The following is a 26,801-nucleotide window of genomic DNA, read 5'->3' on the forward strand; positions in this document are numbered from 1 at the left end:
AGCACTGGAGTGTGCTGTATGTGCCTTAGGCAGGTTCAAATGCGGATTAACAAGGCTTTTGTTAGTCAAAAGATTGCAGAATTTGCAGCTATGCTTAGTCCTGGATCCTTTCCTCTTTATGCAGCTTTTTATCTCTCATATGGGATTAAAACTTTGGTTTAATTCCATGAATGGCACTTCGGAGATTTTAAAATAGTTGACAGCTAGTACCGGATCTGTAGACAGCTCTCGGGGTGGAGCCGGGTACAGTGATGAGATACTTAGCCTTGGGACTCTATGAGCACTTGAGAAAGGTCATTTTCTGAGAATTAATTGTCGAGCTGTACCAACCAAGCAAGGAAACCACGTCTTCCAAAGCAGGAATGCTCCCTAGTCGCAATCAAACTGGAAAACAGTGTCAAGGAATTGACATACGTTTGGGAACGTGTTGACAGCTCAGCCTGCCTCAGCTGGGTTGGGAAGTGGGACATGCAAGAGCCGCAGATAAGGGGGCCATGGCGACCACAGTGTGTGCGGGACAGTGATGGATGCTGTGATGGACGGGTTGGGGGCACTCTCCCAGGACCTGAGCATGAAGCAATTCTTCAGCTTACAATAACCAGTCTCAGAATGCCTTCTGAGATCATTCCTGAAAGTCGTCCCGGGAGGGACAATCAGCGGTTAGCTTTTTATCACTTGAATATTTATCTGATAGCTCGAAATACCTGTGCCTCCCACGGCAGCAGATCCCCAGAACTGCTGTTTATTCCTCATTCCTGTCAGGTGGCAGGCACGCTGCTCTGCAGCCTGCCAAAGAATCGAGGCGCAGCAATGGAATCAGCTCTGTGATTATACTCTCCCTCCCGCTGCTCTCTTTGAGTAGGCGGGGCCATTACCTGGGCCGGCTTTGCCTCAAGGTGCTGAAACATGGTCTTATTAAAACCACAGACATTTCTCGTTATTACAGTGTGACTAAGAACTAGGCGCCTGCACTAACTCTGTGAAATTTAGTAGTGTGCTCCTACTGGTTGCTGGAGTGACGAGACTATTTTCCTCGTGTTCTAGAGTATTCCTGCTTGAAGCATGGCGAGCAGTTTATAGTCGCTTTGACATTTCTAATATATATATGTATATATATATATTATTTTTATTTTATTTTTTTGGTTTTTCGAGACAGGGTTTTTCTGTGGCTTTGGAGTCTGTCAATGGAACTAGCTCTGTAGACCAGGCTGGTCTCGAACTCACAGAGATCCGCCTGCCTCTGCCTCCCAAGTGCTGGGATTAAAGGCATGCGCCACCATTGCCCAGCATTCTAATATATATATTTTTTATTTTGTTTTGTTTTTTTTGAGGCAGGGTTTCTTTGTGGAGCTCTGGCTGTCCTGAAACTCGCTCTGTAGAGGAGACTGGCCTCGAACTCACAGAGATCCACCTGCCTCTGCCTCCTGAGTGCTGGGGTTAAAAGCGTGGGCTACCACCATCCAGCTGAAGTTTATAACTTTTAGCATCTTTTTTGGGTTTTTTTTTTGGTCTAATCAATGAACTACCAGGTTTTGCCCACTGCTGATTGCAGCTGTAGGTTGCTCTGGTGTGGAGGGTTACAGAGGAGTCTTATAAAAGGGGCATTCTGATTTTTGACTTTCGTTTAAGGCAGGTGGTAACTGTTTCCTACTGTGCATGATGTCATTAGGTAGAGATTGGGCGTACAGAGCACACATGCTACTCTACCTGTGTAGCGGGCATCTGTAGCTTCATTAGGCCTGCCTGTCTGTATGGAAAGGAGATGTTAGCCCACCCCCGGGCCTGGGGAAACCGTGATGCCAGGGCCCGGTATAGAGAGTGAGATGGTTTGTACCAGTTTTGCATTTGGGGCTGGAGCCGATGGAGGGCCGAGAGTCTGTGAAATTAGGTGGCAGACGGAAAAGCAGCCGAAGGATGTGGATTTAGATCGCAGATCTGGGAGGAAACCACGTGGATTTGCATAAAGCTATCCTCTGGGCTGCCTCGCGGGTTCTGGCATTTGTACAGCCATCCGCGGGATGGAGCAGGCACGTGCTGGGGGCAAAATCAGTTCCTTTCAGGTTAGAACGGAGGGAGAATGCCAGGGCGGTGGGGACCATGGCCGATGAAATACCAAGTCCCCAACTTTGAGGGAGACAGACGCAGATTCTGAAGGAATGCCATTTCCCCTACAGACTTCTCTCTTTTTTCTTTCCCTGCTCTACAGCTGGAGAAGGGATGTGAAATGGTAAGATTGTTGTCTCTCTCAAGAGGCATGCAGAGCTAAGTGAGGAAGGGCCCTGGGGAAGCACTTCTTTGGTGCCTTCCCAATAAATCAGGACCGGAGAGGACTTCTGTTTAAATACACATTAGGTCCGCAGCATCTGGCGCCAATTAGGATTTGAATTTTGGTGCTTTACCCCAGCACAATTCCTTCTCAAAGGAATTGCTTGTGCGAGGCTCCTTTTCGAGTTTGTTACAGCTATGTTGGGACACAGAAAAAGGCTGTCACCTGAGTCCCCCATTTTTGGTAACCTTCCGGAATGTGGCATCTAGTTACCAAGTGTAGCTGCCTAAGATGACGGGGACTGAAGGGTTTGTTTCACTGTAAGAACAAAGGAAAGGAGACGTGAAGCTTACTGACATCGTGTGTTGTCCAGGCGTCGCTGTGACGAGAATGTCCGTTATGTGTAGCGTAATGAAAAAGTCACTGTAGGTGGGGGTCAGGGAAGAAAGTGATTGTAAGAGGACTGGGTAGGTGGGGGGTGGGGGAGCAGAGACGAAGCCTACAATGATGCCACAGGCTAAAGAATGGTTGAACAGTGGACAAAGTAGACTTTCCTTTCTCCAGGCAATCTACCAGTAGAGAAAACACACTGCAAGCAAGAGATGCTTGATTGGGTCCGGGCAGATCATTCTGCTTCGGGCCACAGCAGGTCTGTGCCAGCTCTGTTAGAGCCCTCTCCCCTGCTCCACTCCTACCCATATAGCTTCTAATTTCACTGCCTTTATTGTGGGGATACTCTAAGGCTTATTTAAAACCTGGCAGAACCTCAGCCTTGCCAATAAATTATTCCTTTTGCCTCTTCACGGAAAGTTGTGGAAATTGCCGTTTTCTGGAGCCGTGTTAGTCGGGCTCTGGCTCATTAGATTAAAACAACCCCAGCTCCATAAAACCAGCCGGGTGAGCTGGCAGAGGTTGGCTCGGAGAGCCTGGAGAAGGACGGCCTCACACTTTGGAATTTTAGAGCTTTATTTTATTGGCAGGGAGACAGTGTGAGGCACTTCATTCGAAGATTAGTGTTGAACATCAGCAGTGCGATTTTATTGCCTTAGTTTTTTTCTCTTTCTGTTTTTTTTTTTTCTCCTTTAGATACAGTCTTTTCTGTGTAGTCATGGCTGGTGTGGAACTCACTTTGTAGACCAGGCTGACTTTGAACTCAGAGAACTACCTGCCCGTGCCTCTTGGTGCTGGGATTAAAGGCGTGCGCCACCATGCCTGGTTTGGCTCAGCTTTTTGATGCTATCACTATACTTGGCTTTTGAGATGGGTGCTTCATTACTCAGGACCCTTTCTTTTGGGTCGAGATTGATGGGTGTTAATTTGTCATATAAGGTCTTTTTTTTATTATACTGAAGACTTATTACACTGCTGTTGAATGAGAAATTATCCATCCTTTCATTTTCTGGATGTCTAGTATTCAGTTTATGAATAAATATTAACAAATATTTATTTCATACAATAATATAATAATATTATATACAATGAAAAATATATAATAAATATTATTATTAATAAGTATTTTTTGAAAATATCTGGGCAAAATATTCCAGGAGAAAAATAGTTTTTTAAAAAATAAATTCACTAAAATATTTTTTAAAAATTCGCAACTATAATTTTTCTAATTTTTATTTTTCCATTTAATTATTTACACTTCCTTCCCTCCTTCCAATCCCCTCCCACTCCCCTACACTCCTTCCTTCCTCTCCTGCCCTGCTTGAGAGAGGGCCAGGAATCCTGCCCTGTGGGAAATTCAAGGCCCTCCCCCCTACATCCAGGCCTAGGAAGCTGTGCATCCATATAGACTAGGGTCCCAAAAAGCCAGAACATGCCGTAAAAACAAGTCCCAGTGCCTTTATCAATGGCTTTTCAGTCAACCCCCATTGTCAGCCACAATCAGAGAGTCCGGGTTGGTCACATGCTCATTCAGACCCGGTCCAGCTGTATTTGGTGAGCTCCCATTAGAAGAGGCACACTGCCTCAGTTGGTGAACCAACCCCTTGCGGTCCTGACTTCCTTGCTCCTCTTCTCCCTCCTTCTGCTCTTCAATTGGACCTTGGAAGCTCAGTCCGTTGCTCTGATGAGGGTCTCTGTCTCTATCTCCATCTGTCATCGGACTAAGATTCTATGGTGATATTCGAGATAATCATCAGCGTGATAGTGGGGCAAGGACAGTTCCGGCCCCTCTCCTCTGCTGTCTAAGGATCTAGCCTGTGGACACCTGGGATCCCCTCTAGAGCCAAGTCTCTTGCCAACCCTAAAATGGATCCCTTACTGTAGGTATCTTCTTCCCTGCTCCTATATCCGCCCTTCCTCCACCTCCACCCTCCCACTCCCCCAAGCTCTTGCCAGACATTCCCTTCTCCCTTCTCTCTCCCCCTCTCCCCTTCCACCAAACTCACCCCCACCCCTGCCCCCACCCCCCATGCTCACAGCTTTTGCCCTGCAATCTTGTTTGCTTCCAATTTCCAGGAGGATCTATATATGGTTTTCTTTGGGTTCACCTTGTTATTTGACTTCTCTGGGCTTGTGGACTATGGGCTTAAAGACCTTGGTTTATGGCTAGAGTCCACAAATGAGTGAGTACATACCAAATTCATCTTTTTGGGTCTGGGTTATCTCACTCAGGATAGTATTTTCTATTTCCATCCATTTGCATGCAAAATTCAAGATGTCATTGTTTTTTACTGCGTATATATTCCACACTTTCTTTATCCATTCTTCCATTGAGGGGCATCTAGGTTGTTTCCAGGTTCTGGCTATTACAAATAATGCTGCTATGAACATAGTTGAACAAATGCTTTTGTAGTATGATTGGGCATCTCTTGGGTATATTCCCAAGAGTGGTATTGCTGGATCCTGAGGTAGGTTGATTCTGAATTTCCTGAGAAACCGCCACACTGATTTCCAAAGTAGTTGCACAAGTTTGCATTCCCACAAGCTATGGATGAGTGTACCCCTTACTCCACAGCCTCTCCAGCAAAGGCTATCATTGGTGTTTTTGATTTTAGCCATTCTGACAGGTGTAAGATGGTATCTCAGAATTGTTTTGATTTGCATTTCCCCGATCGCTAAGGAAATTGAACATGACCTTAAGTGTCTTTTGGCCATTTGGACTTCTGTTGAGAATTCTCTGTTCAGTTCAGTGCCCCATTTTTTAATTGGGTTAATTAGAATTTTAAAGTCTAGTTTCCTGAGTTCTCTATATATTTTGGAGATCAGACCTTTGTCTGATGCGGGGTTGGTGAATATCTTCTCCCGTTCAGTAGGATCCCTTTTTGTCTTAATGACAGTGTCCTTTGCTTTACAAAAGCTTCTCAGTTTTAGGAGGTCCCACAACTATAATTCTTAAAGGCATCATTTATTCATTTTAATGCTTTAAGATGTCATTATGTATTTATTTACTTTGTGCTTTGTTTCTGATGCATTCCTGCCATGCTGTGTGCACATGGGACTCAGAGGGCAGTCTCCTTCCATAGTGTGGGTCCCAGGGATCGATCTCAGGCCATCTTGCTTGATGTCCGACCCAGAAACATCTGTATACACACATGCCTTTACCTAGTGCATTCCGTGCAGCCCAGGAATAGAACCCTGCGACTCCAGGTGGGGGTTGCCCAGCAGCAGTGACGTCTTCTTCTGGTTGAGAAGCCATCTCGTTAATGTTGACTCTCTGCTTTTGGATGGCCAGTACCTCAAGTATTTACTGTCCTAGATACTGGCCCTGTGTGAGTCTGGAGAAGCCTGGGACTTGGCCATTGTTCTCATTTGCTTTCTATTGTTGTGATTAAATATGGTGATCAAAATCAACTTAGGAGGACACAGGGTTTCTTTGACTTCTGCTTCCCAGTCCATCACTGAGGGAAGTCAAGGCAGGAACCGAAGCAGGAACTTGAAGGAGAATCTGGGAAGGAACACTCTTGCTGGCTCGCTCTCTGGCTCTTGCTCAGTCTGCTTCCTTATACAGCCCAGGCTCACCTGGGGCTGGTGCCATCCACAGTGGACTGGGTTCTCCCACGTCAACCATTAGTCAAGACAGTCTCTTACAGGCATGACATAGGACAACCAGACAGTCCCTCCTTGAGACTCCCTCAGAGACCTCTAGGCGATGTCAAAGTGGCTGCCAAGGCTTCTGAGAAAGGTCACGAAGGAAGCAGGGGGCAGATGCCCCATTTTTCCAGATATGCTATAGCATGAATTCTAATTGGCCTTAATAGCAAAACCCCATAGTGGTTAGTGCTGAAAGATCAGAAAAGCAGAACAGCCAGCCATTAGTTCTTACCTCTACTGACTCTTCAGACCAAAGGGCGATTCTGTCCCTACAAATCCTCAGACTGAATGCTGAGCTCCTACCCCCTCCTCCCTTATATTCCTCTCTCTGCACAGCCACATCCACTTACTGTCTCCACCTCCCTAGTGCTGGGATTAAAGGTGTGCACCACCACTGCTTGGCTCTGTTTCTCTTTTAGACTGATTCAATTTCGTGTAGCCCAGGGTGACCCTGAACTCACAGAGACCTGTCTGCCTCTGTCTCCTGAGTGCTGGGATTAAAGGTGTGCACCACCCCTGCCTGGCCTCTATGGCTAACTAGTATGGCTAGCTCTACATTCTGATCTCCAGGCAAGCTTTATCTGCTAAAGCACCAGCAAAATACGACTGTAGTCTGCAAGACGCCCTGTGATCCAGCGTGGTCAGTGGGATGTTGCCATGTAGGGTTTGGAGTCAGGGCCCTGAGATTGCTTTAGGACGCTGTCCTCGAGAGGTAATATCAGTGTCGCTATCAGTGGGGACAGGAGGACCAGGTTAAGAGTCAGTACATGTGGGTGTGCACACGCAGATGATGAGGTGATGTCGGCAAGGGCAGTCTCTCGGTTGCATTTCTTTGGGTATCGTACCCTGCTCTGTGGCGGGGTACCTGCTGTACCAAGGGGAATACGTGCCTCCAGCTGGGTGACTTGCTACATGGTTCTATACAAGTGAAAGACTCTAAGAACACAGGCAAGGACGCGTCTGGCCGCACCTGGAAAGACATGCCAAAGTTACGGCATTTGAAGCAAGCCTTGAGTTTGTAAGTTTCCTGGGCTCCTGTGGATGGAAGCAGGAGGAGAGGTTTGATTGGATGTATGCGTAGATGAAGAAGAAAAAAAATGTGCTACTCTGAGCTGAGGAGCTGGGCTTATGTGTGAGCAGGTGGCATGTAAGGGACCAGCGAGACATTAGTGCAGAGGGCCAGGCCTGGGGTGGAGACAGCTGGGAACCCTGCTGGAATCCTAACTGGTTTTCTCCGGGTATACATCACCAACATTCTTGTTCTGGGTCCTTTGTTGTGTGCTATGTTCTGCTGTTTGCAGGCAGGAGTGCATGCATTTCACTCCCAGCCAGCCCACATTTTGCAGAAAGGAACCCGCTGTTGAGAGGTGCGGGATTTCCTGTACCATCTGTGGTGGAACCAGGCCAGACACACCCGTCAGCAGGTCTCCATGGCTGTCGTTCTGTGTTCCTCACTGAACAGCAGTCTCTTAGGTCAGCCCTTTATGTGGGTACTACGATGCCCTAGCACAGGTCCTTGTTACTCTCCTGTAGATTTGTTTCTGAGTGGCTTGACCCTTACTGGAATGTGAGACCCCAGTGGGCAAGAGACTCCATTGTTCTCTTAGCAACTCTTGATAGTAATCTTATTGTCAGGCCTGGTGTGTTAGTTACCTTTCGGTGCTGTGATCAAACAACACAACCAGAGGAACTTAGGAAAGAAAGAAACTGTGTGGTTGATGTGGGAGTGTCATATATCAATCTGTTGATTTCATTGGTTAAGCAATAAAGAAACTGCTAGGCCCATTTGATAGGCCCACCCTTAGGTGGGTGGAGTAAACAGAACAGAATGCTGGGAGAAAGAAGCTGAGTCGGGAGTCGCCATGATTCTCCCACTCCAGGCAGACGCAGGTTAAGATCATTCCTGGTAAGCCAGCTCTTGTGTAGTAATATGCGCAGCGGGCTGCTTCCCGCCACTCCGGCCGCCTCCGGCTAGCCAGCCGCACCCCGCTGCCTGCCCGGCTAGCTTATGCCCGAAATAACAACACACAAACTGTATTCATTTAATCACTGCTTGACTCTTTAGCACTAGCCCTTTTCTCGGCTAACTCTCGCACCTGGACTAACCCATTTCCAATCATATGTGTCGCACCCCAAGGTGCGCTTACCGGGAAGATTCTAGCCTACGTCCATCCTGGGTCGGAGCTTCATCGCATATGCCTCAGAGAGCAGAGCTCTCGCCTCTGCCCGCAGGAGTGGAGCATCATGTCTCTCTCTGAGGCGTCTGCCCCCGCAAGAGGAGAGCTGTCGAGTCTCTGAGCTCACTTCCTCTTCCTCCCAGCATCTGCTCCTCCCACCTATGTTCTAACCTATCAGGTCAAGCAGCTTCTTTATTTAATCAACCAATGACCTTCCTCCATCACTCTTGGGCTACACAGATTATAAGAAATGGGCTAGTCCAGGTGCGAGAGTTAGCCGAGAAGAGGCTAGATAGAAATGGGCCAGGCAGTGTTTAAAAGAATATAGTTTCCGTGTAATTATTTCGGGGCATAAGCTAGAGCTAGCCATGTGGGTGGCCGGGTGCCGGGGACGCAGCCCCGCCGCTCCTATTACAACATGTGGGCATGTGATTCCAGAGGGAGTCCGTGGTGGCGAGGACAGCGTGGCTGCAGGCAGCAGGCATGGTGGCTGGAGCAGCAAGCTGAGAGCTCGTATTTTGAAGGACAAATAGAAAAAGAAGAGGGGGGTGAGAGAGGGCTGGCTGGCTGGCTGGCTGGCTGGCTGGATGGATGGATGGATGGATGGATGGGGACAGAGAGGCAGACTCCTGGGAATGGTACAGAGGTTTTGAAGCCTTAAAGCTGGCCTGTGGTAACATACTTCCTCCTGCAAGGCCACACCTCCTAGATCTCCCTGAACAGTCAACAGTGCTGTGAACAAGTGAGGACCAAGTGTATATGAGCACATACATGAGCACGTAGGGACATCCTCATCTCATTCAAGCCAGCATCCCTGGTGCATAGTAGAGGCTCAAAACACACTGTCAAACAACAATAATATTAACAGTTACTTAAGGGGTTTCCATGTAATAACTCACTTATTCCCCGTCTGTCGTGTTAGCTCATCACAGGAGACAACAGGCCCACAGCTAGTGTAGGGAACTTACTGAAGGTCACATGGCTGAGAGGGGAAAAAAACGCTAAGATTCAGATGGAAATACTTGGCTTCCAAAAATCGGGTCTTTAAACACAAAGGTTTACTGCTTTTATGAGGAAATGATTAGTTAAATATATATGTGCTATAAAAGTATATTTAGTAGTTCAGTTCAAAGTACATGGCTTATAAATAAAATTTATAACGCTATAATACATTTTCTTTCTGGAAAACAGTTAATGATTAAGACAGGTATATGGAGGAGATTATATATATACACACACACACATACATATACTTGGGTTCTTGGAAAGAATATTAGTATACTGTCACTCATAATGTTCTAACCTATAAATGAACACTATATGTTAAAGAGTATAAATCTGTCTCATATATGTTCCAAGAAGCATATCATACAGCCCCATTATGACAATAAGTATATATCTCTTACAGAAGGAGTTGTAATAATAAGCAGATGTGGATTTTTATTATAGTTTACTTGTTGATCTGTCAGCTCAGTTCAGTGCCCCAGGACTATGCGAGAGCTGGGCTTAGATATTGGGATCTTAGCCTCTTTACCTAATACCTATAAATGTCTTGGCATCTGCTGTCTGGTCTAGCTCTAGGGTCTGCATCTTGGGGTGAGGGAACCATAAAGTTTTGTTCTTCAAAGCTTAGGCCAGTAAAGGAAGGTAAGGGCAAATCACAAAGACTGAGAACTATCTATGGACAAAGAGAGACCAGGGGCTGGAAAGCTGGCTCAGCATGTAAGAGCATTGGCTACTGTTGCAGAGGACCTGGGTTCAGTTCCCAGCATCCACACTAGGGATCACATCCAGTTCCAGGGGATCCAATGCCTTCTTCTGGCCGATTAGGTCTCCTGCATACATATGGTGCACATACATACTTGTAGGCACAAACAGAAACATATAAAATAAATTTTTGAATGGAGAGATAAGCAATTGAGTTAAATCATTGAACTTTTTTTTTTTCCAGATAGAGGCAGGAAGATGAAAGTGGTACAAAGCTAAATCTATGAAAGGTTAAAATTATTGACAACCGTTTAAATTTTCATTTGCCTTGATATATTTTCATATATTAGCCTCTTTATTTGTCCCATTAATATCTCCAGATATGAAATCTTCATGGCTCCCCTCTATGTTAAGAGTAGTGGTCTTGGGCTGGATATAGTTTACTGGTAGGGTAGTTGCTCCGTATGTACAAAGTCCCAGGTCTGATCCCCAGTGCCACCAAACAAAATCAAGCTGACGAATAAGTCATTTCTCTACTGTGACTCTGACCTCAAGGCCCCTTTCCAAATGAGGAAGATGAAAAGGTGTGTGTCCTGGGGCCCACCAGGGAGTTAGAGCCCTGGCTTTACAGTTGTCTGCTTTAAACATGAGCCTATTCCTTGGGACAGATGAGTTCAAAGGAAGAGCGGCAGCATCATCTCGGGGACTGTCTTCACAGAGATGGTGACACCCAGGAGGTACCGCTGAGGCAGAAGTGGGCTTTGGTTCAAACACAGCAATCTTATTGACAGGTTAAAAGTCTCTGTGGTTCCCCGACCCTTTGATTCACCCACATTTGATCAGCGGCATTCCTCATCCCTTTGTGCTGCTCGAGCCTCAGCTCTCTCTCCACAGATTTGCGTAGCCTCTTAGATTTGAAATAGTGGCATGGCGAGGGGCAGGCGCGCTTAGATTGTGGGAGCCCCTCTATTGTCCTCGGAATAACCATACACAGCATTTTCTTTTCTTGATTTTTTTTTATTTGGAAACTCTCTTCTACCTCCCTCTTTTTTCCCTCCTCCTTATCTTCTCATAGACTTGGTGTAGCCCAGGCTGGGCTTGAATTGGCAGTAGTCCTCCTGCCTCAGCTTCTTGTGAGCTAGGATTGCAGGCACGAGCCGTGAGTGGCTCTCAACAATGAATTTTCTTTTCTTTTAGGGAGCATGCACGTGTATATGTGTGTGCGTGTGTCTGTTTGTGGGTCTGTGTGCGCATGTGTGAGTGTCTGGGTGTGTGTTTATGGGTACACACGCCTGTGTAAGCCAAAGGAAGGTGTGAGGTCCTGCCCTCTCTCTCTGTTTTATTCCTCGGAGACAGGGTCTCTCACTGAACCTGGCGCTTGCTGTTTCTTCTGTTAGGCTGGATAGGCAGCAGACTCCTCTCTGCTTTCCACACATAGTTGGGGTGACAGCCATGCTCGGCTTTTATGTATGCTGTGGAATTAAGATCAGGGGCTCATGTTTCTTCAGTGAGCACTCTTATCCACTAGGCCTTCTCCCTCGCACCTCTTTTTAATTTTTCTTTTTCTTCTAATTTTACTTTTCAGTGCTGGAGATCAAATCCAGGGTCTTGGTTATGCTAGGCAAGCATTCTACCTTTCTGTTGCTTCTCTGTCTGCAAAAAAATGCTCTCTTTCCAATGGCTTGTTAAAACCATTTGTTTTGTGTCTAAAGGTGCCTAGAGCTGGCGACCTAACACCTTTAAAGGCGGTCAAAATCTTGTAGTGATGGATTAAACACAGATTGAATCATTTGATAGAAAATCTTATTGTGACCTTTTAAAACAATTCATTTGATATAATTGTACCTGCTCATGTGTGTGTGCAGGGGGGTATCACACTTGTTAGGATGTGTGTATGGAGGTCAGCAGACAATTTCATGGAGTTGGTTCTTTTCTTCTACCTTTGTATAGGTTCTAGGGATTGAATTCTGATTGTCAGGGTTGAGCAGCAAACACCTTTACCCACTGAGCTCCCTCCCCAGCCTCTATTGTGACTTTTGATTATTAGAAGCTGTGTATATCTGCTTCTGTCATATATGATGATGATATATCTGAGTATGTGACAAAAATAAAAGCTCTTGGACTTTTTGACTAGAGTAGACTAAACCTTCTTTATAATTAAGATGAGCTTGCCTTCCTGTCACAGCACTCAGGACGAGGTTTTTAGTGTGGCAGCTAGAGCCTGCTTGTCACTCTTGAGCGCATAGTCGGGGACTGTAATCCACAAGACACATGTTTATTAAATACGTCTTAGAGATACATGGCCACAAAGCAAAGCCTGACCCTTCTTGCAGTAACAAATAGAAGTAGATAAGAGACATATCAGACGATTTAGTGAATTAAAAATAATGAAGTCAGGAGTTGGTTTAGTTCACTGTTAATCCATAGAATCCATTTCAGAAGAGGATTTGACTGCTGTTTTGTGCTGAGCAAACTCTAGCTGAATTTGTATTGTGGTAGAAGTCATTTACAAGCTGGTGTCTAGCTTCTACCAGCAAAGTGGTCTTGCCGTTGGCAGGGAAGCCTGGGTCTACATGTTGATACCGTGCGTGTCCCACAACTGGGATGTGGAATCATTTTTGAGTGAAAACGTGAGGAATGGCCTGTTCCTCTGATGGTTTGGATGGCACCCATAGGCTCATATATTTGAATAATGGGTCCCTAGTTAATAGAACTCTTTGGGAAGGATTAGGAGGTGTGATCTTGTTGGAGGAGGTGTGACACTGAGGGTAGCTATGAGTTTCAGAAGCCCACTCCACTGCCTGTTAGCTTTTTCTGCCTCATGCTTTTGTCTCAAGATGCGACCTCTCAACTGCCGCCCAGGTGTCTTGTCTTCCTGCTTCCTGCCACACTCCCAGCCATGATTGTTGTGGACGTTAACCCTTTAAAATTTGTGAGCCCTAAATAAATGCTTTCTTCTATAAGTTGCCTTGGTCATGGTGTCTTATCATAGCCATACAAAAGCAATGAAGACAGAAGTCAGTACCAGGAGTGGGGTTTGAACCCACACAGATATGTCCATTGAATACTGTAAGCCCAAATTAAGCATTTTCTTTTATAAGTTGTCTTGGTCATGTTGTTATCACAGCAATAGAAAAGTAAGACACATCTCAATTTACAAAAAAGTATAATCATATGCCAAGTTTACTGAAGCCTTTGGAAACACTTAGCTCATCCTCATGGCATGACAAAACAAACTTTGTCACTTCCTGGTTCCTTCAATTCCTGCTCACACAGGAAGTTGCTTTATTATAGGATTCATACCGTTTCTCTATTTGTCATTAAGATGCTTCCATTGTTATAATGCTTGTATCATAATTTTATTTTCTTTTGCTTTTCAAGACAGAGTTTCTCTGTGTAGCTCTGACTGTCCTGGAATTCACTCTGTAGACCAGGCTGGCCTCAAACTCAGAGATCCGCCTGCCTCTGCCTCCCTAGTGCTGGAATTAAAGGCATGTGCCACCACCACCTGGCTAACTTTTGTCATAATTTTAATGGCTTCTTTGTGACTCATTAGCACTTGCTTTCCAGCTCAAGATTTTAACAGATTTCTATACTTCTTATTTAGTTTATATTACCATTCACATATAATTATTTTAGTATTATGCAAATATTAATGTCATTAGTTTATACATGATTTTTGCTCTTGTATATGAATTTATATGCATATGTGCGTACATTACAATTTTTAAAAGGTGATGGAAATTTTGTGCATAATTCAGAAGCAACAGAAGAGAGGCCTTGAATTATTGATTTTGTTCTATCTTGGATAACTGTTAATTCAGCCTTTAGGCTTGCTTTTTTTTCTGAACATGTCATATCGTGTGTCTGATCTAGCTTTTGATTGTGTTTTTTTTTTAATTTGTACATGAAAATTGAAACAAATACTACATAGAAGAAGGAAATGAGGTGAATTTGATATCCAGTGGCAGCAATTTGTTTTAAAAGCTATGTCTTCTTCAATAATAAATTTGTAGGTACTGGAAGAAGAGTGGCATGAAATTGAAATTGTTTTGCTGCCCTGCATCTCCAGGGTGGCGTGTATGGGTGGTGCAGTCATGGGTGCAGTTGCCTCCCTAGCACTCCAGGTGTTTAGGAATTCATCCTTAAAGTCTTGGTCGGGCGTCACCATGGATTCATTTTATATCTAATGCAGTTGGAGACACAATAGCTTGTGCTCAAGCATGTGAGATAAGAAATTCTGACTGTTGGCTTTCCCAACTACTTGAGATACAGCAAATGGTAGTGAGATTTCAAGTTACCATGCACAGCCTTGAGTTCATTACACTTTGTCTGTATCCATGTATATTTATGGAGCCATGGCACGTTATTTTAGGCTCTTTTAGTTCTGTCTGTGTTTATCAATTTGTAGGTCGAAATTTCAGTAAGCCATTCCTACTGCCTGAGTAATTAAGGTTGATATCGCTAGTATTTAGACTTAGAGTGGTGTTCCTATGGTGCTAAAAGCTTTAGGGGCATTTTGGGTACTTTAAGCGAGAAGCTGGCATGCGATCTATGGGACAATGCATCCTTTTGCTCAGACAGAGACTTCATAGGACATACTTTACTTCCATGTCTGTAAAGGTTTGTTCCCGCGCCCCAGAGACAAACAACCCTGGGGGCTTCCCTCTCTTACACTTACAGATCTCCAGTTAGCTCCATGAATACTCTTGGGGTCCAGGCGAGGGGAGGGGGCTAAGTTGGTTGATCTCCTCTGAGGCACATCACTTGCTGTAGCCCCTGAAGCAAATCAGGAAGCAGAATGCTGCTCAGGATGGCATGCCAGCTCTCGGGACCACAGCACCATTTGGCATTTTTCAAAGGGCTGTTGTAATCTTACTTTTCCTCTTTGATTGTTATGTTTTCAGGATCTTCCCAGAGTCCTCCTTCTCCATCAGCTGGCGAAGCAGGAAGGTGCTTGGACCATCCTTCCCTTGTTACCGCAGTAGGTACCTTTAACTTAAACAGTTTCAGTCATTGGCATTTGGGCCACCACACTCTTGCACTCCTTAGTAAGGTTTTTCAAGTTAAGAGGTGGTTTGTTTCCTGAGAGGCTAAGTGAAGTCAATTTGAGTTTTATATTTTGTGATCACTGGATTAAGTAGATGTTTTTCAATGATTGGTTCTTTATCATAGTTTGTTTTTGCTTATTTTCTTTTAAAAAATGATTTACTTTAGTTTATATGAATGAATGTTTGCCTGCGTGTGAGTATGTGCACTACCTGCTTGCAGTATCCACAGAGGTCAGAAGAGGGCATTGGATCCCCTGAAGCTGGTGTTACAGATGGTTGAGAGTAGCCATGTAGATGCTGGGACTCAAACCCAGGTCCTCTGCTATAGCAACCAGTGCACTTGACTGCTGAGTCATCTCTCCAGCCCCATAGTTTTTAGTTTTGGGTGTGTTTCTTTCTTAAATGATGCAATACTTCAAATTCATGTTTGAAATTGTAATTCTAAACTGATGTTGTTATTGGCAGAATGAATCATAAGCATTTTCTCCTTCTGGGATCCTTTAGTCCCTGGCTTGCTTTGCAGTCAAAGCTAAGACACAAAGCTAAGATACAAGGGGACTGTGCAGAGAACAGGACAGTCTAGACACCTTGTCTTCCCCTTCACCCATTTCCTAGAGCCAGGTGGTTGTGGCGCACCCCTTTAATCCCAGCACTGAAGAGGCAGACTCAGGTGGGTCTCTGAGTTCAAGGCCAGCCTGGTCTACAGAGTGAGTTCCAGGACAGCCAGGACTGTTACACAGAGAAACCCTGTTTTGAAAAACAAAACCACAACAAACAAAATCTTACTGTAATTCATTCTGTGTACTATACAGTATCTACACCATGACTCCATGGGCCTTAACCTGTTTCTTCCCATCAGCTTTTCTGTAACATATAGCAAGAATTCAGCGTGGATCTTCTTCTGTGAAGAAGAGACGAGAATACAAATCCACAGACTCCTAGAAACACTCAGGCGATATGATCCCTCTAAGGTGCGCAAACTTCGAAACTATGTTTGACTTGGGTGGGGACAATAATTCAGGGAAAATGTGATTTTGGTTAAGAGGTATTGGAAATAATAGCTTGATTTCTGAAAACTGTGTTGTAAAGTTCTCTGAGGTTTATAGCGTATGGAGAACATAAAAGGAGCCATTTTATGTGAGAAATCTACATCTATGTGTCTTGACAGCATAAGGAAGTTAAAAACAACAACCCCTTTTTAGTGTTACCCACCAAGTTTCCATAGGAGTATAATTAAATAAGTTATTTTCCCCATCAGGAAAGGACATATAACATACAGAAGAATTTTATTTATTTTTTATTTTATCTTGTGTGTAGGGATGTTTTGTCTGTGTGTGTGTGTGCATGTGTGTGTGTGTGTGTGTATTTGTGTGTGCACCATGTGCAAGCAGTGCCCTCAGAGGCCAGAAGAGGGCACTGGAACCTCTGGAGCTGGAGTTACAGATGGTTGTGAGATATCACATGGGTGCTGGGAACTATGCCTAGGTCCTCTGTAGCAGAAAGAAGTGCTTTTAACCACCGAGCCATCTCTCCAACTGATTATTTTGATGTCTTGAGGTCCTGGGTCTGATATCTACATCCTCAGCTCACAATCTGATCACTTGGGGTAAGAGGACTTGGAACCTTCTTGGTATTCTTAGGACTGGCTCCATCCAGACTGGAGTGTGGGGATCGAATGTCTGGGAAATGCAGGTCGTGTGTTTCCCAAACACTGCATTACTGCCATGAAAATCACTGAGTTTGGAGGCTTTTAAGTGTTGGAAGGACCCATTAGGATTTCTTTCTGCTGTTGATTTCTGAGAAGCCACGGATACGCCTGCATGGGAAGGCCATTAGGGGAGAGAAAGATTAGGAGCATGTTTGGTCCAGCCCTTCCGAATGATGCTATTCCCCAGCTATGGGCCTCACTGCAAACGCAAACCATCTGTGAGACTTTTGTTTCCTTCTGACTTGAATGTTGGGTTCCAGCCTCTTCCCCGCTGTTTGTATCACCTGGAGACTCTTGCCCTGTTACCCATGGTTCTGATTCCATGGGGAGATGGTGACTCACAGTGTCTTTTTAATGAAAATGAGAGTAAAAAATGGAAAAAGTTCAAAGCGAGTTCACGAGAAGCAAGTTCAGAACCGAGGCAAGGGGAGACCTTGCCCTTCCTTTCTGAACTCTGCATTGTGGAGAGAAGAAAACGCTAAGATTTATTTCTTTTGAAAGTAGCAGGACCGAATATAGATGACATAATGTTGAGGTAATTTCAAACCAGTGGGGCCTTTTTCCTCTACTGTTTGAAATCTTTGGAGGAAAAAAAAAAGCCGATACCGACACAAATAAGCCATATCAAAATAACTGTCGCGTGTGGAGGCCTGGGCATTTTGATTCCGGCACTGTTTTCACTGTTATCTCCAAGTCATTCTTACAAATGCAAACGTAGGCTCTTGTTCAGTGTTTTAAATGTATAAGTTTAATAGTTATCAACATTAAAGTGCCTCCCCTTTATTGTTTGAACCCCGTCTTTTCCGCTCTGTAGCATGCCTTTAATATCAGTGTGTCTGATGAGGCGTATTAACTTTGATTTATTTTTAACAGCAATGAGGCATGGTGCTGGTTAAAAGCGATCCTAGCAGAATATCATCCGTTATCTTTCCGGTTTTCTCTTTTTTTACTATTGTTCTTTCCATAAAGGCACGAAGAAAGCCATTCGCCAGGAAGGAAGATGTATGGTTCTTTCCATAGTCTCTACTGAGTCCTTCCTAAGACAATTTATCACCTCAATAAAAATACTCGTAGACTAACTTATGCGCTTTGTAATAGCTGGGCGTTGTAATGAGGAGATAAAGTATGATGCTATGTTTTACGTAAAGCATCAGTGTTGTCATGGAGATCTAGTAGTGACAGCTCAGTGTGGGGAGGGGGTCCTGACAGTGCGGCTTCCAGGCCTGGGAGCGGCTCTTCCTGTCTGTCCCACCTGCCAGTGCTGTTGTCTGCACATCCTACCCTCTGCTGGACGCGTGCCTCCTGTGTTTCGTTTTTCTCAGTGGCTGTGGAGGTCTGAGCCAGGTCATCTTGTTGTGGCTGGATGTGGAAGTTCTTCATTGCTCTCGAACGCGATGATATTCCTCTAGCTGCTCGAGTCCAGCATGTGGAACCCAGCCCAGCCCGGCTGCCTCTTTCCTATCAGGTTCCCCACACCTGCTCTGTGCCAGGTGCCGGGAGCGGGTGGGGATGGGGAGGGTCTTATCGTTCCAGGGACTTCACCCTGACAACATTTACTGTTCTTTTTCAGATTCTTCTCCTTACCATGGGCTTTTGGATGTTATTTCACTATTGTTTGTTTGTTGTAAGAGGTTTCCTTCTCTTTCCAGGGCAGCCCCACCCCGCCTGCTATTGCGCTTTCTCTAATGTCTCTTCCTTCTGTATTGCAAGTGCATCCCTGCTGTTGTGGGTTCCTGATACATGCTGAGTGAATGAATGAATGAATGAATGAATAAATGAATATGATTCTGGGAGGAGGTTTTCAAAGATTTGTTGAAAACCCTTTATGGTTGGGGCTGGAGAGATGGCTCAGTGGTTAAGAGCTCTCTCTGTTCTTGCAGAGGACCCACGTTGGAATCCCAGCATCCACTGGCTCACAGGCTTTTGTAACTCCAGTTCTAGGAGATCTGACGCCCTCTTCTGGCCTCTATAGGCACTGCATGCATGCGGTGCATAGATAAACACAGAAGCAAAAGACTCGTTCACATAAAAGAAAACTAAATAAATCTTTTATATTCGTATGCGGGATATCATATAATATACCACTCAGGCTGGCAAAACAGCCCAGGGGTAAAGGCACCTCTAGCCAAGACTGACTGTCTATGTTTGAGTGCAAGGACCCACAGTTGTTCTATGATTACCACATGTGCGCGTGCGCGCGCACACACACACACACAATCTAAATAAATAAGGCAATTTAAAATTAAAACATTCTTATATTTATGGCACACATGTATACGCACAAAAATTTAGGCAACAAGACAGTTTTTGAAAATTAAAAAAATCTTGTATTTATAGTATAATGATGGCTAATATTTTTCACACCAATGACCTGATCCTGAGTTATTTTAGCTATAAAGAGTGTGATATATTTATTATCATACTTGTATTAATTATACTTTTATTTGGACTCTATAGAAATACATAATTTATCCTAACTTCATCTGCCAAGATATTTAGTTAACTAAATAGTTTAGCTTTAATATTTTAGTTAACTAATTCAGGTGCTGTAATTTTGCTTTTAGTCTGAACATTAAGTGGCTTGTCAAAAGCGATGATGTTTTAACTTTTTTTAACAGGAGTGGTTTTTAGGAAAAGCTTTGCATGATGAAGAATCAACGATCGTTCACCATTACGCCTTCTCTGAGAACCCTACAGCCTTTAAATATCCCGACTTCGCTGCTGGCTGGGCCCTTAGCATCCCACTTGTAAATAAGTAAGAGCTTATTAGACATTTTGGGGCGTGTGTGTTATGTTACCGAGTTTTGTTACTGGTGAATCGTACGTTCTCAGATGAGTTTTCAGCCCGAGGTGTTCCATGTGAGTGGAAAAAAAGCGAAGGACAGGAGGGTCTTGCCTCAGCCGGGTCCCTTACGAAGCCCTGGAGATACATCACACCCCTCCTCTCTGCTTCCTTGTAATTTCTGGCAAAATAAAGTGACTAATAAATCTGGAGACTAAGGGAGGGTAGCAAAAGGCCAGAGAACACGGAGGAAGCATGACCTTTGTGCAGGGACCTCATTTGTGACCACGCACCTTTGATCACCAGTAAGAAGGAACAGTGACTGCAGGGATCGGAGAGGATGCCAATTAAGGGAACGGATATGTAGATTCTGCGTGGGCAGACTCAGGCCAGCTCCTGAAGGCGCCCTGGGCAATCTTGTCTCAGGCCAGCTCCTGAAGGCGCCCTGGGCAATGTTGTCTCAGGCCAGCTCCTGAAGGCGCCCTGAGCAGTCTTGTCTCAGGCCAGCTCCCGAAGGCGCCCTGGGCAATCTTGTCTCAGGCCAGGCAATCTTGTCTCTGGCCAGCTCCTGAAGACGCCCTGGGCAATCTTGTCTCAGGCCAGCTTCTGAAGACGCCCTGGGCAATCTTGTCTGGCTGTTTGTGTGCCTCGCTGCAGCAAGACACTTCACAGTGTGGCGTGGAGAGTGAAGGTGACTGAATTCAATCAAGGAGAAATGTGGTTGTCTTCAGGTCTTTGTTAGTTTATATTAATTATGCACTTTTATTGGAAGATGGAAAATGGCCTTTGTTATCATCAGAGATGGAAGGGTTTCTCTAATTTTTCATTGCATGTCCTATTTCTAAGATTTGGGTCCTTGAAAGTGTTTTGGGCCATTGTAGAGGAACACATACGTGTGAATTTGCAGCTGTACTAAACACCTGCCTGACGCAATTCACGGTTGGTAGTTTTGTACACTGTAGCTCTCCTCTGTCCCAGTATAGACTCTACCGCTGCCCCTTTCTACAGGGGTGTAGCTCCGTGGCGGGCGATTATCCAGCCTGCACGATTTTAATTTAAATTGGAGTTGGTTGGCCACTTTTCACTGCGGCAAAGAACAAATGACACCGAATGCGGAAAATTATCTGGCACTGTGTTTCTCCATCTTCTTGGAGTAATGTGAGAAATTCCTGAACTGCTGTTGATTATCACTAGAGGTTTTTAATTCAGCTAGTTTTGAAGTGACACATATACACACCGATGGCCACGTACAGTGCTTCAGTGTGCGCAGAGGCTGTAATGTTTCAGTAGGGCTGTACGTGCGCTGGAGAGATGGTTTGGAGGCTGAGAGCACTGTCTGTTCTTGCAGAAGACCCAGGTTCGGTTCCCAGCACCCACGTGTAGGCTCATAACCACCTGTAACTCCAGTTCCTGGGGATCAAATGTCCTTTTCTGGCCTCCTTAGGTATTCAATGTACACACATGGTTTACTTAACATCCATGCACACAAAATACTCGTACACACTAAGTAAAAATTAATATACAAGCTAGGGTATGCATATTTGTCTTCTAAAATATTATCATTCATGGTAAGGGCATTCAAAACCCTTTCTTCTGAGCTTTTTAAATGATTACAGTATGTAATTATTAGTTTTTGTTTTATTTCTTTTTTATTGTGTTTTTAGAAGGTTTTGCATGTGTGTATAGTGAATGTGTGTTTGTGTGTGCACACACGTATGCATGTGGGTACATGGAGCCCATTGAACTCATTTGTGGATGGGGGAGACTGCCAGGTGCACCTTCTAGAGTGTCTCCCATCTCTTCTTCTGGCCAAGTGTAAGCACAGGTCTTGCTGAGATGGGGAGAACTCAGGGTTTTATTGTGGTAGCTGGGTGTGTAGGTATCTTGGCCTGGATTGCTATAACAGAATACCACAAGCCAGGTCATTTGTGAGAAAGAAAGGTGTATGTCTGTAAGTTCAGATGTAGACAGATTTTCTTTGGGCTGCCAGTTCACACACCCAAAAAAGCAACACAGGAACTTATTATTAATTATGAACGCTCAGCCTATAGCTTGGGCTTGCCCCACTAGCTTTTATAACTTATTAAACCCATTTATATTAGTCTATGTTTTGCCTCGTGGCTTTTTTACCTCTCTTCCATCTTGTACCTCCTGGCCACGCGGTGGTGGCGCACGCCTTTAATCCTAGCACTTGGGAGGCAGAGGCAGGTGGATCTCTGAGTTCGAGATCAGCCTGGTCTACAAGAGCTAGCTCCAGGACAGGCTTCAAAAAGAACCCACAGAGAAACCCTGTCTTGAAAAAACCAAAAAAAAAAAAAAACCCAAAACAAACCATCTTGCCCCTCCTGTTTCCTCTCCGGGTCCTCCAGCATCTCCTTAATCTTTTCTCCTAACTTCCGGCCTAGCTATTGGCCATTCAGCACTTTATCAAACCAATCAGAAGGTGCCTTTCAAAGACACATCTTCACAGTAGAAAAAGATTATTCCACAGTATTTGGAGGCTGGGAAGTTCATGATAAAGGAATTTACAGTTTCAGTAGCTGGCAATGTCTCCCCTGTAGTTTAGCGCTAACACCCCTCACTGTGACCTCTGAAGAGAATGTTGTGCCCAGATTACGACCCCCAGGGAGACCACCAGAGAGGCCCAGTGAGGTAGAGAGGAGTTGTAGCTCCTCCATAGGGTAGGCTTTTAAAGGTGTAACTACAAAGAGTTCTTTTGAAGCTGCTTTGGCACGGGTGCAAGGACTTTTGCTCTGTCCCATCCTGCTGTGTCAGCTAATTCTGTGGTCTTCGAGCAAGGCCACCCTGTTCCTGAGTCAGGCCATCTTTATCAGCCTGTACCATGTGGCTGGCTGGGCTGAGCTTGAGTGTCCTTGTGCTTGGAATCTCCCAGGTGGGAGAGGGAAGGAAAGTGCTGTCTTTCTGAGAACGTGAGGCTAGTCTGTGTTTTTAATTTTAAAACATTCTGCCAGGAAATTCCTTCTTGTCCCTATGAGAATAAGGGGTGAGGGTCCCACAGAGAACACATCTCCCTTGGGCTTCTTTTAGATGGCTACAAACCCCTTTGTGATGGCTACTGACCTCCCCAAAGATGAAAGCCCCTCCTCCTAAGAGGAGTTTTATAACATGGGAATATAAGGACACAAACGTTCATCAGAAGCTACAATAAATTACGGCTGATGGGATTCGGGTCAAGATTTTTTTTTTTTTTTTTTTTTTACACAGAGTTCAGAAAGCTCCCAGCATGACCCCGTAATGCTGGCACGATAGAGAAACATGTACCAGGTGACCTCAGCATTCAGTGTCATCGGCTCCTTACCACACTGAGTACTGACAGCAAATGAGAGCTGTCATCCATAACTGTGCTCTCTTCCTTCTGCCTTTTCTCCTGTCAGCAAAACAATCAAGTAAAAAAAAAAAAAGTAGACTCTACCATAGCAACAAACCCAAACTCTGGTCCTATTTTGCTTCTCCTTGATGTAGACAAGGAATAAAAAAAAAAAAAAGATAATGTAGCCCCGTCTAGTATTGCAAACTATCTGTGGCAAGATTTATTAAACTATTATTATTAAAGCTTGTTCCTTCCCTTCCCTTTCTTCCCTTCCAACCCTCCGTGAGCGTTTGCGCGAGCGCGTGCACACACACACACACACGCACACACACACACACACACACACGTATGTGTTGATCTCTCACTGAAGGCAGCTAATAGTTTGAAAGCAACCGTAAAGGAAACGGCTGTTCATCATAAATGTTGGAAGCAGCATGCGGATATAGGTTGATAGCATCTGTTTGTGATATTGCATTCTATTGTGGGTCAGAAAATTCTTTCCTAATAAACTCTGGTAAAATTTGATTAAAGGCCTGGAGAGAAGCCTCGTTAGTTAAGAGCACTGGCTGCTCTTCCAGAGGACCCTGGTTTGGTCCCAGCATCCACATACCGTCTCATAACTATGTGTGATTCCAGTTGCAAGGGATTCAATGCCCCCTTCTGGCCTCTATGGGCACTGCATGCAAGTGGTACACAGACATAACCTGCTGGCAAAACATCCATATAAATAAAATAAATACGAATTTAAAAAATTAAGTTGTGATGCTCTCCATCCCTTTCCCTGCAATGTCCTTTGCTAGAGACAGGCAGGCAGCACAGTGAGAGCAGTGGAGAATTTATTTGGCTTGCTCTTGGTCTGAATTATGCGAAGAGGAGGAGTCTTGTTTTCCCTCGGGGATCATGGCAGTGTTTGTACTGATAGCCTTCCAGGGATGGTTGCTTAGGCTTGGTCTTAAAAATAAAATGGTTACTCAGTGAAGGCTGGATGTAGTGGACTGGATGGGGCAGGGAGGGGTGTGGTCCAGGGAGCATGGGGAGGTTAAGACTCTGGATGCTGGTGGATGCAGAGCCCCCCAGGCCAGGCAGAAGTGTGGGACTTTATTCCTTGTGGGAAAGGAACCATGGAGACGTTTTGTTTTTTTTTAAAAAAAAAAGTGACCTGAAAGAAAACTGGTATTTTCCTTCCAAACCCATACACGTTCTTAAAATTTTTACCTGTTTTTTAAAAATCTCTTTTCAACTATTAGAAAGTCTATAAATTGATTATTTCTAAAAAAAAAAAAAATATCGTATGTCTCTTTTCTAGGCTTACCAAGAGGTTAAAGAGCGAGCCCCTGAAGTCTGACTTCACCATAGATTTAAAGCATGAGGTATGTCATGACTTGACCAAGTCTTAGTGATCATTACGTTACCCCTTTTGTTGGGGGCGGAGTTCAATGATTGCACATGCACCCCAGCTGGAAAGGTCATGACTCTTGCCACTGACTCTGTACCAAAGAGAAAATAGTCATGCAAAAAGTTGCGTTTTAAATTTTCCCTAACAGTTGTGGATTTTTTATTTTATTATACCCTAATATACCTTTGCCTACACACACTCATGTTCTCCCCACTGAGGTAATTTCACAACAGTAGGTAGAGAAGTGGGGGTGGGGGGAGGTTGACTCTCATGAGTCATATTCCTTGCTTTTTTAGGTAAGTAGATGGGTCCAGAGGTGAACGTTTAAATGCGTGCCAAAACATCATTGAAAATATCTCTATATTGCTTGGTGCTTAGGTACTTTTGCACCCTTCTGGACTTCGTGGCAGTGGAATTGTACCAGGAACATTGCTGTAACTGGAAATATATATATATATATATATATATATATATATATATATATATATAATGTTGATGTATCACTCTGGTCCTCTCTGTCTCTTTTTTTTTAAAGATTGATTTATTTTTACCATATGTATAGTGTTTGTGTGTATGCGTGTGCATTGTATGTGTGTGTAGTACCCACAGAGGCCAGAAGGGGGCATCAGGTTCCCCTGGCACTGGAACTACAGGGAGGTCTGAGCCACTGTGAGGGTGCAGTGAACTGAATCAGGGTCCTCTGTAAGAGCAGAAAGTCCATGGAACTGCTGAGCCACCTCTCTAGCCCCATATAGTGATCTCTTGTATTAGCATACTGTTATTCCCTCTTGATAGTGTTTACATGGCTCCTAGTTGTTAACTATGGCAGTCATTGTTTCTATGAATATTTTTGGTATGTACACAATTATCTGTGAGTGTTTCTCTATTGCAAGATAATATAAAACTCTTATGACGATAACATACTTTAAACAATACATGTTTTGCCGGGCGATGGTGGCGCACGCCTTTAATCCCAGCACTCGGGAGGCAAAGGCAGGCGGATCTCTGTGAGTTCGAGACCAGCCTGGTCTACAGAGCTAGTTCCAGGACAGGCTCCAAAGCCACAGAGAAACCCTGTCTCGAAAAAACCAAAAAAAAAAAAAAAAAACAAAAACAAAAAAACAAAAAAAACAATACATGTTTTTCTAATAGGTTGGTCAGGTGGCTTAGTTGGTACAGTGTTCATTGTATAAGCATGTGGATTGAGTTCTGATCTCCAGCACACCGACACACATAAAGAGTGCCATCCCAGTGCCTGGAGGCAGAGATAGGCAGATTCCTGGAGCTCATCTCTAACCAGGCCACACCCCCAATCCTTCCCAAGCAGTTCCACCCACTGGGGTGCAAGCATCCTAGCATACAGCCTGTGGGGACCGTTCTCATTCACTGCACCTCGGGTGTTTCCAGCAAGCCAGCTGCTGGCGGTTCCTCACCCCAGACTGCACTTCCTCGGAATCCTTCCTGTCGTCTGTGTGATTTTTTTTTTTTGGCATGGTTCCTGGTTCACTTTTTATTGCTTATAAATGATCAGATCAATCAGTGTGGCATTATCATTTTTTAAAATAAATCTGCGGGGAAAATTCTGTTGAATATTAACATATTGGCATTGTTCAACCTAGTGGTCTTTTTAGAAGGTGTATCCTGCTGTCCTTGGGCATTTTGTACCTTCCTGTATTTGTAGTTTTTGTTGAGCTGTCTCCTCTCTGCCACTCCCTTGTCTTGCGACAGATTGCTCTCTACATCTGGGACAAGGGCGGAGGACCTCCTCTCACTTCCGTGCCTGAGTTTTGTACAGCCGAGGCTGGCTCCCACTGTGCCACCACGTTCCATTCCTTCCTACCACTCTGTGTAAGTAACAGTGGCAATACTTCCTTGCGGATCAAAGGAGAATGCATATATTGTGTGTATAACATTTTACATTGTGGACATAACATTTTCCTAGTAATTCACTTACTTAAAAATAAATCAGCATTTGCTCCGGGGAAGGCTACAGCCATATGCCTGATAGGTAAGCACGGTTGCTGTTCCCCTGTATTTAGATGAGAGGTGCATGGAGAGTTAGGGTTCCTGGACCCGGTCCATCTGCTTATTACTTGATAGCCAGTGCTGGGGAGATGGCAGCTCACAGGGGACAAGTGGGTTATTCAAGGGCTGGCGTACTGGAAGATGGGAAGTGTTGTCTCCCAAAGGGACCTGTCTTACAGAATGCAAATGTGTGAAGAGGCTTTTGTTGGTAGGAAAAGGAGATGCAGTGGTGATTGATGGGTAGGGAGAGGAGGTGCAGTGGGCGATGGGCAGGGAGAGGAGGTGCAGTGGTGATTGATGGGTAGGGAGAGGAGGTG

At 44.6% G+C, this 26,801-nt stretch overlaps 1 protein-coding gene across 1 annotated transcript in view; it reads left to right on the forward strand.

Annotated features, from left to right (window-relative positions):
* The window catches only part of B3glct (beta 3-glucosyltransferase), an 87,457-nt gene that overhangs the window by 35,317 nt on the left and 25,339 nt on the right, over positions 1–26,801 (forward strand). The window contains exons 5-9 of the mRNA XM_013350863.2: positions 15,099–15,175; positions 16,102–16,213; positions 19,569–19,705; positions 24,370–24,433; positions 26,188–26,307. Coding sequence (XP_013206317.1) covers positions 15,099–15,175; positions 16,102–16,213; positions 19,569–19,705; positions 24,370–24,433; positions 26,188–26,307 — 510 coding nt within the window. The remainder of the gene's footprint in view (positions 1–15,098; positions 15,176–16,101; positions 16,214–19,568; positions 19,706–24,369; positions 24,434–26,187; positions 26,308–26,801) is intronic.

Source organism: Microtus ochrogaster, chromosome 2, assembly GCF_000317375.1.
Source record: "Microtus ochrogaster isolate Prairie Vole_2 chromosome 2, MicOch1.0, whole genome shotgun sequence".
NCBI classification, from domain to species: Eukaryota; Metazoa; Chordata; class Mammalia; order Rodentia; family Cricetidae; genus Microtus; species Microtus ochrogaster.